This window comes from Trachurus trachurus (assembly GCF_905171665.1).
Source record: "Trachurus trachurus genome assembly, chromosome: 1".
Taxonomy (NCBI): domain Eukaryota; kingdom Metazoa; phylum Chordata; class Actinopteri; order Carangiformes; family Carangidae; genus Trachurus; species Trachurus trachurus.
The window spans coordinates 26,157,292-26,173,217 of record NC_139891.1 but is presented as its reverse complement, the minus strand read 5'-3'; the positions used below and the strand labels follow the sequence as shown (position 1 = coordinate 26,173,217).

The 15,926-nt window shown below is 40.7% G+C and overlaps 2 protein-coding genes across 2 annotated transcripts; both read right to left on the bottom strand.

The window, feature by feature from the left end:
* Positions 1–102: 102 nt before the first annotated feature.
* LOC310987714 (protein disulfide-isomerase) lies at positions 103–7,247 on the bottom strand (the record flags this gene model as incomplete). Its single annotated transcript, XM_083974111.1, has 11 exons — positions 103–186; positions 316–405; positions 1,191–1,372; positions 2,743–2,863; positions 2,981–3,178; positions 3,258–3,383; positions 4,759–4,866; positions 5,615–5,752; positions 5,909–6,033; positions 6,676–6,876; positions 7,058–7,247. 11 exons carry the CDS (start codon positions 7,245–7,247, stop codon positions 103–105), a joined length of 1,563 nt encoding a protein of 520 aa, XP_083830237.1.
* A 2,094-nt stretch (positions 7,248–9,341) lies between these two features.
* LOC311007051 (lipopolysaccharide-induced tumor necrosis factor-alpha factor) lies at positions 9,342–14,181 on the bottom strand (the record flags this gene model as incomplete). The annotated part of the gene is made up of 3 exons (XM_084000133.1): positions 9,342–9,447; positions 10,627–10,837; positions 14,052–14,181. The coding sequence occupies 3 exons, from the start codon at positions 14,179–14,181 to the stop codon at positions 9,342–9,344; spliced, it is 447 nt and encodes a 148-aa protein (XP_083856259.1).
* Positions 14,182–15,926: the final 1,745 nt, after the last annotated feature.

The following is a 15,926-nucleotide window of genomic DNA, read 5'->3' as shown; positions in this document are numbered from 1 at the left end:
GATAAAACCACATCCGTGTTTGGAAAGGACTAAAAGCTATCACACACACACACTCACGCACACACACACTCATGCACACACGCTAGTCTCTTTGCTTTTGCATTAAAGCTCGTCTTTGGTATTGTTGGCCGCTTTTGCCTCTTCAGCTTTTACAGCCTCGATGTACTTCCTCCTGTCTTCATCCTCCTGGAGACACAAAGGAAACAAGTTTATTTTTAACACAGTAAAGAAAGAAAGAAAGAAAAAACACTGAACAAACACAGTCGCATCAAACTCAAACTGAACACACGAGGATGAAGATGATGATGAAGATACCTTAACTCTGTCTTTTTGGGCTTTTGCCATCTCTTTATCCAGAAACTTCACCAGGTCTTTCAACTTCCTCTTCCCCCTGTAAACCACCATCTGATGGGAACACAGACCATACACTTATTTACATTTCCTGGTGAGTGGGACACATTTGAATATATTTAACAGTGTGCATGTGTCCTCTTTGTTTCTGTTTATTCTGATTTCTTGATTTTGTTGATTGTTGTTAAAGGGATAGTTCAAAATTTTTGGCCCATTGTCATAATCCCTATAGTGATAGCAGTAGGTTCGTTGTCGGTGCAAGCTATTTTTAGAACGAGCGCTACGCTACGGAGGCTAATGGGATGTCTTGGTTTCCCTCATCAAAATCATCAAATACACAATCCAACAACTCCAAAACACTCTGGTGGACAAGTTGTGACCTGCACATTCACCACGCTATGAGATAATAACGGAACGATACGAGACGGAGTTGTTTTAGAGGTAAATTCATGCAAAACCGTTGATGCGCGTTCCTGTCAGGGGCAGTTTTTCAGCAAGCAGTCTCTGCATTTGCATCCAAAACAACTCTCTGTCTCGTATCGTTCCGTTATTATCTCATAGCGTGGTGAAGGTACAGGTCACAACCTGGAGTTGTTGGATTGTGTATTTGATGAGTTTGATGAGGGAAACCAAGAAATCCCATCAGCCTCCGTAGCGTAGCTCTGAGCTCTGCTCCGCTGTTCTAAAAATAGCTTGCATCGACAATTAAAGGTAACAAACCTATTCCTAAAACTATAGGGATTATGGCAATGGACCAATTTGCTAAAATGTTGAACTATCCCTTAAACAATGAAGCAAAATTTAGAAACAAGCATGAATTGTTACTGGATGCTTTATACCCTCTCAGCATGCAGAGCAGGGAACAGACACAGGGATGGATACGTTCCCTGCATCGACAGGTTGATGTCATTGGCCGAGGCGTCGATGCGAGCGACGACCACGTCCTCCCGCTCCTTCAAGGCCTCGGCCAGTTCCTCCCACAGCGGGAACACAGCGCGGGACTCCTTACTGTAGGGCAGATCTGCAGAAGACACAGGAAGCAACAAAAAGTAAAGTAACCCAAACTATCCTTAGATGCTTCAGTATGTTCACCAAACTTTTATTTCTATTTTTGATGATGGACTTTTAGTAACAGGCTGTTCAACCAAAACAGTGAGTTAAAAAAAAAAACTGCAGAGCTGTGCAATATTTCTGGGTGAGATTTTTCTCCAATATCAACAAACCACTTTCAGGAACCAGCCAATAAAACCAGCTGGACATAATCTCAGTGACTACAATCATGTTGGTGAGTATAATAAGTGACAATGACCAAAATATTAATGAGCCTAGAAAGTAGTGCAGTGGCACTCGAGACATTTTCTCAGTCGAGCTGGACTAGGGATTTATTCTCAGGACCAGTCAAGACCACAGCTGCAGTAAGATCTTTTATCTTTTAAACCATGAATCAATAACTTCAATAACTTATAATTTAAAGTGTTCTATGCTTATGTGACCATCTGAAAAACCTGGTTGCACCACCAGTGTCAAAAGTGGGAGACTTGTGTTATTTTGTTCAATCCAAACTTTCATTCAATTAAACATGACATAGATTTTATATAAAATTATCTTTTCTTTATCGCTGAGGAACAATGTAAATATTAAACCACATGATTATTCTAAGTACTGGTACTAAATACAGTAATGGTCTTGAAAATGGTCTCTTGGTCCTGGTCTGTGAGGTAGTTTTGACCACAACACTACGGTGAGGACAGGAAAGATGCACTGAGCTGAGTGTGTGGATGAACTACCAAGAAAGAATAGATTTGTAAATTTCATTTTAACATAATTTGTGACGGAAACTATCATATTTAACTGTTCAATACACAGTCATCAAAGTGCTGTTAAAACAATGACCAAATGTGAACTTATATTCCACATTTCACCTGCAAATTAAAAAAAAACCTTGTGCTCGCTGTGGGATCTGTAGGTTTAAAGGGACAACGAGGAGTTTTGGAAAAGCGAAGCGTTTTCACACTACATTTATGAGCCTCCGCGCGCACCGTAAAATTCTTTTGACCGGCGCAAGACGGACTCATGTTTTCATTCATCAAGAATTAAAGTCAGAGGTTCAAAGAGGTTCACATACCGTCGTAGTTCCCACCATAAACGGCGATTCAGCTGCGTTATTCTCATGACTCGTTGCGAAACCGAAAGTAAAAAACGCTGGTCGGCTCGACCAGCATCTCCGCCACCACTAATAATAACAAAATAACGATAGAGACAGAATGATATATTTATCGAAAATGGGCCCATTAACAAGTGTGGGTAGCGGAGATTCATCCACATTAACGTGAGACTTTTTTATAACCGAATAGAAACTCCTCGTTGTCCCTTTAAAGTGTGTTTACGTACAGAACAGGAGAAAAACGGTCTTGCCGGGGTTGAAGACGACTTTCTCCAGAGTCATTCCCACCAGCTCCTTCACCGGCTTCTGGTCCCAGCCCTCAGGTATCGGCTCGCTCTGCATCTTAGGCTGTTACATCGACGTGCACACAAACACATCATACACATCAGCACAACCTGTTGTCGTCCCAGTTTCTGTTATTATTATTACACAGTTGGATGACAGAGTACAGTACAGTAAAGTTACCTTGGCTTTTCCCTCCAGGTAGGTCTGGCAGAACTTCACAACGCTCGCTACATCCAGAGCGTCAGAGTGCAGGTGATAGGTCACATGATCCGTCAGGTTGACCATCCGGATGAGAGGAGCCTCGAAATCTCGCACGCGGAAGTACTCCATCAGCCTGCCGTTACGAGGCTCATCCACGTTCACCCATACAAACAAAATCTGAATACACAAAGTGGAGAAGTTTTAGGTGATGTACTTAAATGTGTGTGTGTCTCTGTGTGTGTGTGCTTTTGTGTACCTTCAGCCTGAATGTCTTTGCAGCTCTGGTAAAGTCAGCATGGATCTCGTTGAAGTCGTCAGAGCTCTTGTTGATGAACAGGAGGGCGTGGTTTAATACCGGTGAGTTTAAGATCTGAGAAGCTGTCTGCAAGAGAGAGGGAGTATCATTCAGTCCATGTATATAAAGATATTATACAGTGCATGTAGCTACAGTAGCTATATGTCTTATTTGCTCACTCCTGCGTTTTACTTTTATTGTTGCAGTTATTGCTGCAGCAGAAAAAGATGATTTTCACATTTATTTTGCTTACCATTGTATGCAAAAGCAGATTTCACATTTTATTTGCACATTTTTTATTTTGGAGTAATTAATTATTATTATAAATTAGACTTTCCTCTAATGTAATGCACTTAAAGGGATAGTTCAACATTTTGGCAAATTGGCCCATTGCCATAATCGCTATAGTCATAGCAGTAGGTTCGTTACCTTTAATTGTCAGTGTAAGCTATTTTTAGAACGGAGGAGCGGAGCGGCAGGCTGTTCAGAGCTACACTATGGAGGCTAATGGAATTTCTTGGTTTCCCTCATCAAACTCATCAAATACACAACCCAACAACTCCAAAATGCTGCCGTGGACAAGTTGTGAGCTGCACAATCACCACGCTATGAGATAATAACGGAACGTTACGAGACAGAGTTGTTTTAGAGGTAAATTCATGCAAAACCGCTGATGCGCGTTGTGTTCAGGGACAGTTTTTCAGCAAGCAGACTCTGTATTTACCCTGTATTCACCTCGAAAACGGCTCAGTTTCGTAACGTTCCATTATTATCTCATAGCGTGGTGTATGTGCAGGTCACAACTTGTCCACGAAAGCGTTTTGGAGTTTTGGGATTTTGTATTTGATGAGTTTGATGAGGGAAACCAAGAAATTCCTTTAGCCTCCGTAGCGTAGCTCTGAGCAGCCAGACACTCCGCTCCTCCGTTCTAAAAATAGCTTGCACCGACAATTAAAGGTAACGAACCTACTGCTAAGACTATAGTGATTATGGCAATGGGCCAATTTGCCAAAATGTTGAACTATCCCTTTAATAAGTAGAGAAAACAATAATTGTGATTGTGCAAAAGTTTGGAAACCCTACTGAATCAGTACATGTGGATGGAAACACTGGAGCAGACAGAGGGAGGAATTGGTTCAACTAAATATTTGAAAATGATGACAGCACAGTTGAAGTTCATGAAACACAAGTTTTGGGATGACAGTCACACACTTGAGCTGCACTGTAAATAATGTAGCGGCTGAATCTCTCTCAGAGCTTGAAACTATTTGCGAGAAAGTGTGGATAAAAAAAATCCCCAGTCAAAAAAAAAACACTGAGTTTAAACACACAAAAATATATATACGTATATAAAATATCATTACCCCATAACCGTGTAGTTACTGTGTGTATGTGTGTCTGTGTGTATGTGTGTCTGTATGTATGTGCGTCTGTGTGTGTGTGTGTTGATCCATTACTCTACCTCTCCGGTGTACTCAGTGACTGGGTCCATCTGGTAGACAGCGATAAAGACGATCAGCTCCTCTTTAGATGTCTGAGGCATCATTTTATAAGCCTGGATGAGTTTAGACTGCAGCAGAGACACACACACACGCACACACACACACACACACACACACACACACACACACACACACACACACACACACACACACACACACACACACACACACACACACACACACACACACACACACACACACACACACACACACACACACACACACACACAGGTATGAGTGCAATGAGCTGCTGGTATTGAACGACTTTATACAGTCATACCATATCATGTATTGTATCACTTTCTATTTGGTGTAATGTTTCTTTAGATGTTGTCTATGTGATCATTTATGTGTTCACTGAGGTTTTATCTTGTGTTATCTCAAGTCTATTATAGGCTATTTCCTTTTTGTAAATTATTACAGAGCTTAAATATAATTTTTCAAGTTAAATATTTGAAAATAATCACCGCACAAGTTGGTGCATGGAGACAGACAATAACAAAAATACAAAAATATGCACGTGTTTAATGATTTATAAACACATTTTGCCAACAGAACATTTAATTCTTTATCCAAAATACACTAATTTTCTTTGCTCTGTTCTGCTGCTGCAGTGGTTGATTAATCAAATAGTTGAATGACAGATAGAGAATTAAACTGTGTCAATAAGTGAATGATTAATAGGCAAACAGACAAACATTACTGTGGCCTCTGAGTAATTACAAATGTATTAATCATGAAAATAACTGGCCGATTGATCATTAATGAAAATAATCAGTGTGTGCGTGTGTGTGTGTGTGTGTGCGTGTGTGTTACCTTTTTGAACAGCATCACAACGTCATGTGTGAAGCCATATTTACTGGTGACGTCATCGCTCTGTGTCACAGCGAAGTTAAAGTCAGGAAGGTCGACGGCTGCAGAGTAGAACACCTGGGCATAGTCTTGGTCCAGCTCCTGCACACACACACACACACACACACACACACACACACACACACACACACACACACACACACACACACACACACACACACACACTGTTAAACCTGAGTCATGTCAAAACACCAGAGAAGAAAAGCTCGGCTTCGGCACCAATTGGCCGGTTTTCACCTTAAAGAATCCAACCACCGTCAGCTCCTCTGAGGCCTCTGATTGGCTGAGATCAGCGATGAGGTCAGCCACTGACCCCACCCTCCGTTTCAGCCAGGTCAAGATGGAGGCTGAGCGCTGAGGAACTAAACTCACAGACAAACAACAAAACAAATAACTGTCACCTTCGATTTTTAGCCCAAAAAATCAAATAATATTCAGCTGCTCAGTTCATATGTTTCATATTCATTTACTAGAATCTAACTGTTATCTATTGAGCAGGAAACACGTAGCTTTGCTTATTTTAGCTTTGCTTAGTAAAAACAGGCTAGCTTTTCTTTTCCATCAAAAACAACATGATAAAAACGAGCCGCTTGGCCAAAACGCCATTTCTTTTTACACCATGCATATTAAAATGCTATATCAGTGTTTGACACACAAATAATTGACTAATTTTGGGAACTAAATTCTTTGTTGGGAGTCACACAGCTCTCTTCTTGGAATGCTGTTGGGGGCCCAAAACTATTATTGCCACATGAGCCAGATGTGGCCCCTCGGCTGCTATTTGCCTGCCAGTGTCATACAGTACAGCAGACTTAATTTGCACCTACTAACCCATCATTATGAGCAGTAATTTACCAGCTGAATGACCCTCTGGTCTAATACTGTTCAGTTTGGTTGTTCCCTGACCTTTGAATAGCTCGCCAAAAAAAAAACTCAAACTGTCTGAAACCAGAGGACCATAACAGGATATTGCAAAGATGATACAACTTGTCACTTGCACGCACCAGGGCAGGGCACGGGGTTTTGTTTATCTCCATCGAGGTACAGCCTGATCGTCGGGGGAATTGTGGCGTTGAGACTTTTAGCCAGGTCCTTCTCCTGTGACACATCAACGACTCCCAGTTTGACCTCTGACTCCTGAAGCTTTGCAGCAGCACCTTCGAAAGCTGCTGACGCACGCTGACCTTCTCCAGAGAGGGGAGCATCTACACACACACACACACACACATGGAAACAAAGACACACAAAATGTGAAGTCAGATTAAATAGGGTTGTAATAAATATGCTGCAGTGCGGCTTTGAGGCAGCTCAGAGACTCTTATGGTGTCATTTTTCTTTATAAACATGTCAGGACTAATCCGTGCGAACCTCAAGAGTGTGACTTACAGAAATGCACCAGGAGCTGCTTGTATTTTTTCAGCGCCTTGTTGAAATTTCCTTTTTTCAGCTGCAAGACTCCATCCTTCTCGGGGAGAGATTTGTCAGCCTGTCGATCGAGCTGTGTGTCAGCGGTGGCAAACACACAGAGACAGAAGGCCGTCACCCCCAGCAGCAGCAGCAGCAGCAGTCTCCTCATGACGGTTCACCCACAATCTGACAAATTGAACACTGGAAGGAAGCTTGACGGCAAGGTATGAAGGGAGTGGTGAAAGGAAGGGCTGATATGTGTGTGTGTATGTGTATGTGTGTGTGTATCAGTGCTGAGCTGGTAGTCGTGAGTGCTTTTGTTATCTGCCGACTAGACCCACCAGTCTGTAGCTGATTAACTTTCCTATCTAAGCCCTGCTGTATCTCTGCTATTGGCTGCTGTTCATATCAAGGATATCACTAATATCTAAATGCCCTTTGCCTAACGCTGTTATAGCCTCAACAAGGTCAAAAAGGAAACACAAACCCATGCAAACAAACACCCACTGGACCCATATAGACTACACTTGCAACTTAAGTACAGTAGCAAAAGTCACCAAGTGCACAGGTGAACAAAACAATCAAGACCAATTTTCTCTTTCTTGTCCATAGTGAAGTAAGATCGTTGATATGATACATGGTAAATGGTAAATATGAAGCTATCTTAGCATTGAGACTGCTAGCTTGACCTCAAATGTCAAAAGGATAAGAAATCTGCCTAGTACACCACTGAAATGTACTAATCTAATTTATTTAATCTGTAGATAAACCTATGCAAAATGGTAACAGTGTAAAATTAAAACCATCTTTTTTTTATCCTGAATGTTTTATATCATAATTTATTTAATTGAATAATATATTTTGTTTAAAAATGCTGATTTCATTTTATTTGAGTAATCTGTTGATTAATCTATTTTTAAATTCCTATGATCTTTATTTTCAGTGTGCACTAGGCCCTTTTTTTATTGGTCATCTATAAATCACTTTCAACTGCACTAACCTGTAAAAGGTGCTATAAAGAATTAAGCTTGATTGATTAACTGAAACGATTGTTTCACAGTGGGTTTATTGCTCCTTTTACTCCTCAGACCATAGTTCATATGGAAATGCAAAAACTGCAAATATACAGTATCTTTCGCCCATATCAACCACTTCAGGTATGTTTTAAAGCAGCTCCATACAGCAGTGCATTAAGTGTGGAGCTGCAATAAAAACACAACACAACAAAATACAGCAATGCTAATCTACTATTGAAAGAGTTGACATTCACGATTTTCTGTTTCTCGACTGATAGCAAGTCATAATTAACACATTTAAATAATAATCCAAGATATATAAGCCTTCTACAGTGTGTGCAGACTGCACTGGTGTAAACAAATCTTTCAGCGCAAAGACAAACATTTAATATTTTTGCATTTAATTTTGTATTAAAAGTTCTGCGCATTCATTAGAGTCAGTAAACATTGGCAGTGGCTCTGTCAGGCATTAGAGAAAGAGAAATAACAAAGACGTCTCTCTTATTTAAATATAATCATTACAATCCATGGAAAACAGAACCAGAACAGCAAATAAAGGCGCTCGACTGGACATTATGTTGTTTGTCATAACTGTCCTCTCAGTCTCAGTTGTGGTAAAATGATGCATAAACATGGAGGGTTCAATTAAATATTCATCTCCTCTGCATTTTCTTTTAATCAACACCCCACCCACCCTGAAAATATGTTGTTGTTATTTTTACAAGAGATTAAAAGTGAAAAAATAATATTTTTGGCTAGTTTTCTTCCTCTTCTACATATATTACAAATGCTTGTGTGTCTTGAAGTCTTCAAAACTGTCAACAACATAAAATTCACAATTAAAAATACAGAGTTTTAGCTTGTTTTACATGTGAAAAGCAGCAGTTTGACACGATTTCAACAGTAACAACAAACATCAACAGTGGAAAACATATGTACAAAAAATGTTCACAGATGCTCCTCAGTTATTCCCATAATCCACTTCTCTTCTGTCTCATATATATGATATATTTAACACTTAAATAGCTGGTACAGTGAGCTGCTTTCACTTCTGGCTCGACACAAACTATTAACCCACATTGTGGCAATATGTGTGTGTGTGTGTGTGTGTGTGTGTGTGTGTGTGTGTGTGTGTGTGTGTGTGTGTGTGTGTGTGTGTGTGTGTGTGTGTGTGTGCGTGTGTGCGCGTGTGTGCGTGTGTGTGTGTGTGTGTGTGGGACAACAGAGGATTATCCATCCTGACAGCGTCATCTGGTGAAGACGTGCAGAGGTTTTCCACACCGTGGGCAGGAGTGATGCACATCTTGTAGTCCGTGTACCATGAATGGAATCAGACAGAAACCGCAGATCAACCTGAAACACACACACACATATACACACACATATGTTATAAACCTGTAACAGCGCTCTGATATTAACCTCTGTCTTGTGTTAGCTTTCTACTGCCATCTATGGTGTTCGGGTCAGTTTTGACCCGTGTTTTAAATCAGCTGTAAAATACACTAAAAACCTTTTTTTTCATCCAATATGTTTTTCTTCTCTTGGTTACATTGTTAGGCTTCCTTATCCATGAAAATATTGGTTTTAATATTTTTTTGGTGTGGGCCTGTGGGCCTTTTTTTTTGTCAGTATGCCCCTTGGCTTCAATTGAACCTTCCTCTTGTCCCATCTATGGTGTTAGGGCCAATTTTGACCCGAGTCTTAAATCAGCTGTAAAACACACTAAAACACTTATTTATCATCCCATTTGTTTCTCATCTCTTGGTTACATTGTTAGACTTCCTTATCCATGAAAGGGTTGGTTCTGCACTTATGATTTCAGTTTGAACTCTCGTTATTGTTCTTATCGTTATAACCGGGTCAAAATTGACCCTAACACCACAAATATCATAATTTTAACCAGAGCATTTTAGAAATTTGTGAAAAAAAAATGTTTTTGTTTTATTTTGTTTAAAGGTGCAATATGTAAGAATGTGGCCAAAAACGGTTACTGCAGTCAAATTCAAAACACAGTGATCTGGTTTTTTCTCCCAGTCGTAGCGGCAGCTCAGTGGACCAGACCGGAGGCTGAAATGCCACTGACGCTGCGTGACTAGGAGAGAGGGCTAGGTGGTGCAACATGTAAACACGTAAATTCAAAACATAAACATGATTTGCAGTCTGCAAAAAAAGATTTTGAATGCGAATACTCTGGCTGTATTGTTGTTGGTGAGTTCATCATGTTATATGAACATTATTCCTGAGTCACTGTGACATATTAAGAGGATTTTACGGCCAGTTGCTTTAAATTTCTTACATACTGTACCTTTAAGTAGAGGTTTCTGACAAAGTCAAAAAGCCTTGATGCTATAAACAAATTTATGTGGTACTTGTATGCATTTAAAACCTGAAAACAGGTCACTGGTGACCCGAACACCAGAGAAGGGTGTGTGTATGTGTGTGTGTGTGTGTGTGTGTGTGTGTGTGTGTGTGTGTGTGTGTGTGTGTGTGTGTGTGTGTGTGTGTGTGTATGTGTGCGTTTGCGTGTCTCACCCCATCAGTGCAATGAGTACACACAGACACCAGGCCGACCTCCCGGGCACGTATTCGACTTTACTGGTGACAGTGTGGTGGCAGTGTGGGCAGCGGACCAGAGCAGGGCTGTCCCTCAGACATGTCACCGTGACGGGAACCGGCGCCGGCTGTGTCACAACCACGGCTGGCTGAGTCTGTCTGCGGCCGTTGTGAGCCGACCTCACGTTGACTGGGAGGACAGAGGAGGAAATCAGAGGGGGGAGCAAGGTCGGTTGGATCAAATGTTGTACAGTAAGGTATGTAAGTACTGTATGGATGTTACTGAAGCAGTTACATCATTGTTCTTATACAACACATATGCTCCTTTTATACCTTGTGTAATTGGGTGGATGATGTATCCATTGTTCTGGGCAGGTGTGGAAAGAGTGCGTGGACGTGGAGCCGACTGGATTGTAACTATAGTAAAAAAAAAAGAAAAGAAAAAGAAAAGGAAATACAGTATTTAGTTTTACATCAGAGTTAAAATTCATATTCCCTGTGTTTCAGACGGAGCTTCATCCAAACAGCCTCCAGCAAAATGTTTAATTCAATCATATAAACTGAGGAGGGTGAAGGGCGGTGAGTCTGAAAAGTCAAGGACTGCACTTTTATTCACCTTTTACTTTCGATGAGATTGTTCAGAGAAGTGTGAATGTTATTGAAACAATTACAATATGGCCTTTATATAATGTATGTAGCCTATACTCCTTATACCTTACTGTATGTAGGTGGATGAAATAGGACTATGTCCTGAGTGTTTGTGATGTGTGAGAGGGTGTATATGCATATGTGTATGGATGTTTAGAATGCTATGTAAATTGATAATTCTTATATTTCTATTGTTCTTATTCACCTGCCCAGGGACTACGGATGGAAAGTAGCTAGTAAGCTAAATCCGGTACAAGGCATCTCGTCTCATCTCGAGACTAATGTTATTTTGTACATTGTCCCTGATACAAATAAACTTATTAAACTAAACTAAACTAAACTGGATAGATTGTCTTACCAGTGTTTTGGCGGGGGTAGGTCACTTCTGCTGACAGAGTGCGTGGACGTGAACCTGACTGGACTGTAACTATTGTATAAAAAAAAGAGGAAGAACAAGAAATATTTAAGGGTATTATGTATTTAAATATTTAGAGGGATAGTTCAACATTTATAGTATAGCTATAGTTTTAGCAATTATGGCAACATTACGAGACAGAGTTGTTTTAGAGCATGCAAAACCGCTGATGCAGTTTTTCAGCAAGCAGTCCCTGCATTTACCTCTAAAACAGAAATCCCATTAGCCTCGGTAGCGTAGCTCTGAGCAGCTTGCCGCTCTGCTCTGCCGTTCTAAAAAATACCTCGCACCGACAAATAAAGGTAACGAACCTACTGCTATGACTATAGAGATTATGGCAATGGGCCCATTTGCCAAAATATTGAACTAGCCCTTTAATAACAGGTCTTTCAACACAATAACAGAAGCTGCTCAGGGAGGGTGTATTCAGTGGCAAGTCAGAAAGGAGAAGTCAAGGGCTGCAACATTAATTCACCTTTAAAGCAGAAGTAAGCGATCCGGTCGTTTTGGCTAATGCTGCGTTCCAGGCAGGCTTTTGAAACCGTAAATTACAGCTTCATGTCACAACTTACGACTTTGTAGCGTTCCAGGCAACCCACTCGTGTTTTTCCGACCTGTTTTACCTGTGAAAGTCACTATAACGGCCACTCGTAACTTCCGACCCATGAACTCGTACCAGATCGAACTGGTACGACTTCACAGGTCGGAAAAACACGAGTTACGAGTTGCCTTGAACGCACCATAACAGTCCTCGTCCCTACATCACCACATTCACGCGCATCCCTTGGCTGCACACACAGCCCTGCATGCCGTTCTCTCTCCTCATTGGATAAAAACTGTAGGATACGATAAAAGTTTTCTCCTCAGCTCAGAGCAGAGCAGAGTGACTGAGAGACCCGTGTTTCGGTCCAAACACTCTATGTAAGTGATTGCTGTCGGAAGATATAACTATTTAAGACTTAAATTAACACAAAAATATCGCTTACTTCTGCTTTAATATTCTGTGAGATTATTTAGAGAAGTATAATAGTTACAGAAACAGTTACAAAATGTTCCTTCTATAATGTTTACTCCTTTTACCTTGTGTAGGTGGATGGATTATGTATCCGGCGTTGTGGTAAGGTGAGGTCACTACTATTGGTCCAGTGGTTGGATGCAGAACCGGCTGGATTGTAACTAAAGGCAAGTAAAGTTTAAAACAAAAGAAAAAGAAAGAAATACTTAATAGTTTAACATTTACATCAAAGTTAAAACTCATAGCCTCTGTGTTTCCGCCCGTTGTGCAGACAGAGCTTCATCCAAACAACCTCCAGCAAGTTTTTCAACATAGAAACAGAAGCTGCCAAGGGAGGGTGAAGTGTGCCAAGTCAGAAAAGTTATCAAGTTAATCACATTTAACTTTCTATGAGATTATTTATAGATTATTTAAATGCCAATACACAAACAAACAAAGTAAACAGTGTGACCATGAAGTAATGATCTGGCAAACCCAGATGTCCCAAACCAGATGTCTGTACCACACCTTACCAGATGTTGTGCTGTGAGAGACACTTTTGTTTGCCAGGATGAGAAAAACAAAACAAAAACAACTCTGGATATAGATCTCTTTAAAAACAACCTGCAAATTAAAATGTGGGGGCAAAACATTTTAACAAAATTTAGAAAGTTGCCTTAAAAAAAACATGGTTTCTCAACTTTTCTCCGGCCACAGTAACACACACAAACTACAGTAAAACAGCTCAACGTCGTCCTCTCATGACTGATGAGTTGGCAAACAACAAAACAGCACCAGTCAGCAGCTGTTTGACGGACGGCCTGCTTATTATGCTCAGTTCCAATTCATTAAAACTCCTTTTTGGCCGCTCCTGCTCATTGCAAACACAGATACTGTGACTCACCTACAAGTCAGCTTCACTATTGAATTATTCTCCTTCACAAATATCACTGTTTAAGTTGTCAGAACAGAAATAACTACTGGTGATACAGATAACACAACAGCATTTGAAACGCTGAGGAAATCTCCATTGTATGAAGTCATCTCACTAAAACCGAACATAAAGACAGTCAGTGACAGCTCAGTAAGCTTCTTAACTTTATTTACTGTCTGCACGGGGTCACTTCAGTTTGTTTTTCATTTACACAAAAAGACAAAAGAGACTTTTCCAGATTTATCCATCCTGCGTATTGTTTCCTGAAAGCCCAGTTAATGGGTTCATGTGGACAAAGAGCCAAAACAAAGAGCAAAAGATGAATCTATAAATCCACCTCTGTCAGCGTGGCCTGATGAGCTGTGAGGGGGGAAATGGGGGGACAGAGAGAGAGTAGTGAGATGCTATCTTACCTGCTTCACCGTAGGTAGGTGGAGGAGTTGCGGGAGAGGAGAGGGAGGCGTTGTAGGAGGGGGGAGGTGGGATGTTTGCTATGCTCTGTGTCGGGTGAAGACTGGCCTCTTCATACGAAGGAGGCTCCATGAGGGGATCGTCCAGTCAAACAGGAGACTGGTGACAGAGATGCAGATACACAGAGTGTCTTTTAATTGTTTTTTCTACATTAACAACCTTTTTAAAATGGCTTGGTCTGTCAGTGTAGAAACTGGGTTCCCTGATAAAAGACACTGAGACTATGGCAGGTTTTTAACGAATTATGGGTTTATATGTTGAAGGTATAACTGTTCTGTTATATATGCATTTTTCTTTCTGTTAGAGAAAGAATCTTAGAAGGAAATATGGAAATATGAATCTGGATGGAGATGTTTTCATTTTTTTTAATTTTTTTTTTACAGTGTATTTGTGTATTTCCACATGGTTTTTGAGCTAAGGGCCTCCATATTACAGTAAGACATGTGTGATACTATCAAAAATGACAGTGTCATCACATGCACACACTGGGAATGAAAGCGCAACACATACCTTTCCATTTTAAAATTGCTATAATTACATAACAAAAAAGTCTATGAATAGCAATAGCGTGAATATCAACAATAGTTTGTTGTTTTGAGTCCTGCATGAGCTTCACTACTACAGTACTGCTCTGACATGAATGAAAATAATCTGCTACTGTACATGAAGCATTACAACATGAAATCTGAATTCATCTGAGATGACAAATCATTTCCCTATGACACAGCATTTCCAGTATGTGGTTGTTTTGCTTGTTTTATACCAGTCTATTATGTCTGTGTGTGCGTGTGCGTGTGTGTGTACACTTGTTGGCAGGAAAAGAAGTAGGTCATCCAATTTGAAGTATACTTTTAGTAATTAGACTCGAGTCTCCCTGTAGTTTATGTTGTTGTGGTATCATCTACACTGATGTGTCTGGTTAAGTAATCCCGAGGTACACCTGAGCAGCACCTGTCACAACACCTGTCTGAGCTGTCGTCACAGGAGTAGAGGCTTAAAGTGACGGTTTCAAAACACCACATACCTACTTAAACAATACAGTATATCTGGTACAAAGACAAGGTAAAAATCCTGTACTTTACTTACAGCACATCATAGCTGATCAATCCTAAAATTTGGGCTATTTATCATTTAGAATAAACCCAGAGCGCTAAAGAAACATCAAGACAATCAGAACACATGAATAGCATACATTAGCATACATTCAGCCCGGTTAAACACTCATCAGCACTGAGCCAAAACAGCACAGTAGATGTAGTACGTAAAACTGAACACACAAATAATCCCGAGTCATGCTCCTCTGCTTCACTTTTTGTGTTTTCATGCCAATCCGACACCTTACACCAGCTGTAACAGTCATTTAACACGTCCACTGAATGCACCGTGGCTCACATGGGACTCTTATGTAAACAAGGTACATCCAAACCTCTGGCATCTGATCCAAACAGGCACAAACCTGCCTCCAGCACAAACACAAACAATAACACACACACACACACACTAAATAATAAATCCTGCCTGCTGGGAGTAAGTACGCGTCCACGCTCGCCAAATTTAACAGTGTGATGTGTGAGATACAGAAGAGTGGTGGACTTACCTTATGGACGAGTGAGGAAGCTCGTCTGGCAGGAGGAAACACGTACCATGTTGGTGACAGTTGTGACATCACAGCCTGTTGAACCTGTTTTCCTCTGGAATTGGAAACATTCGGTTTCCCACAGACGGAAAAACCAACCCTCCTCAGTCCTCACCTGTGTCACTCGCATGAGTTTACCCTCTCACACCTGCTTCCTTCAGCCAAACTGAGGTGTCACCAT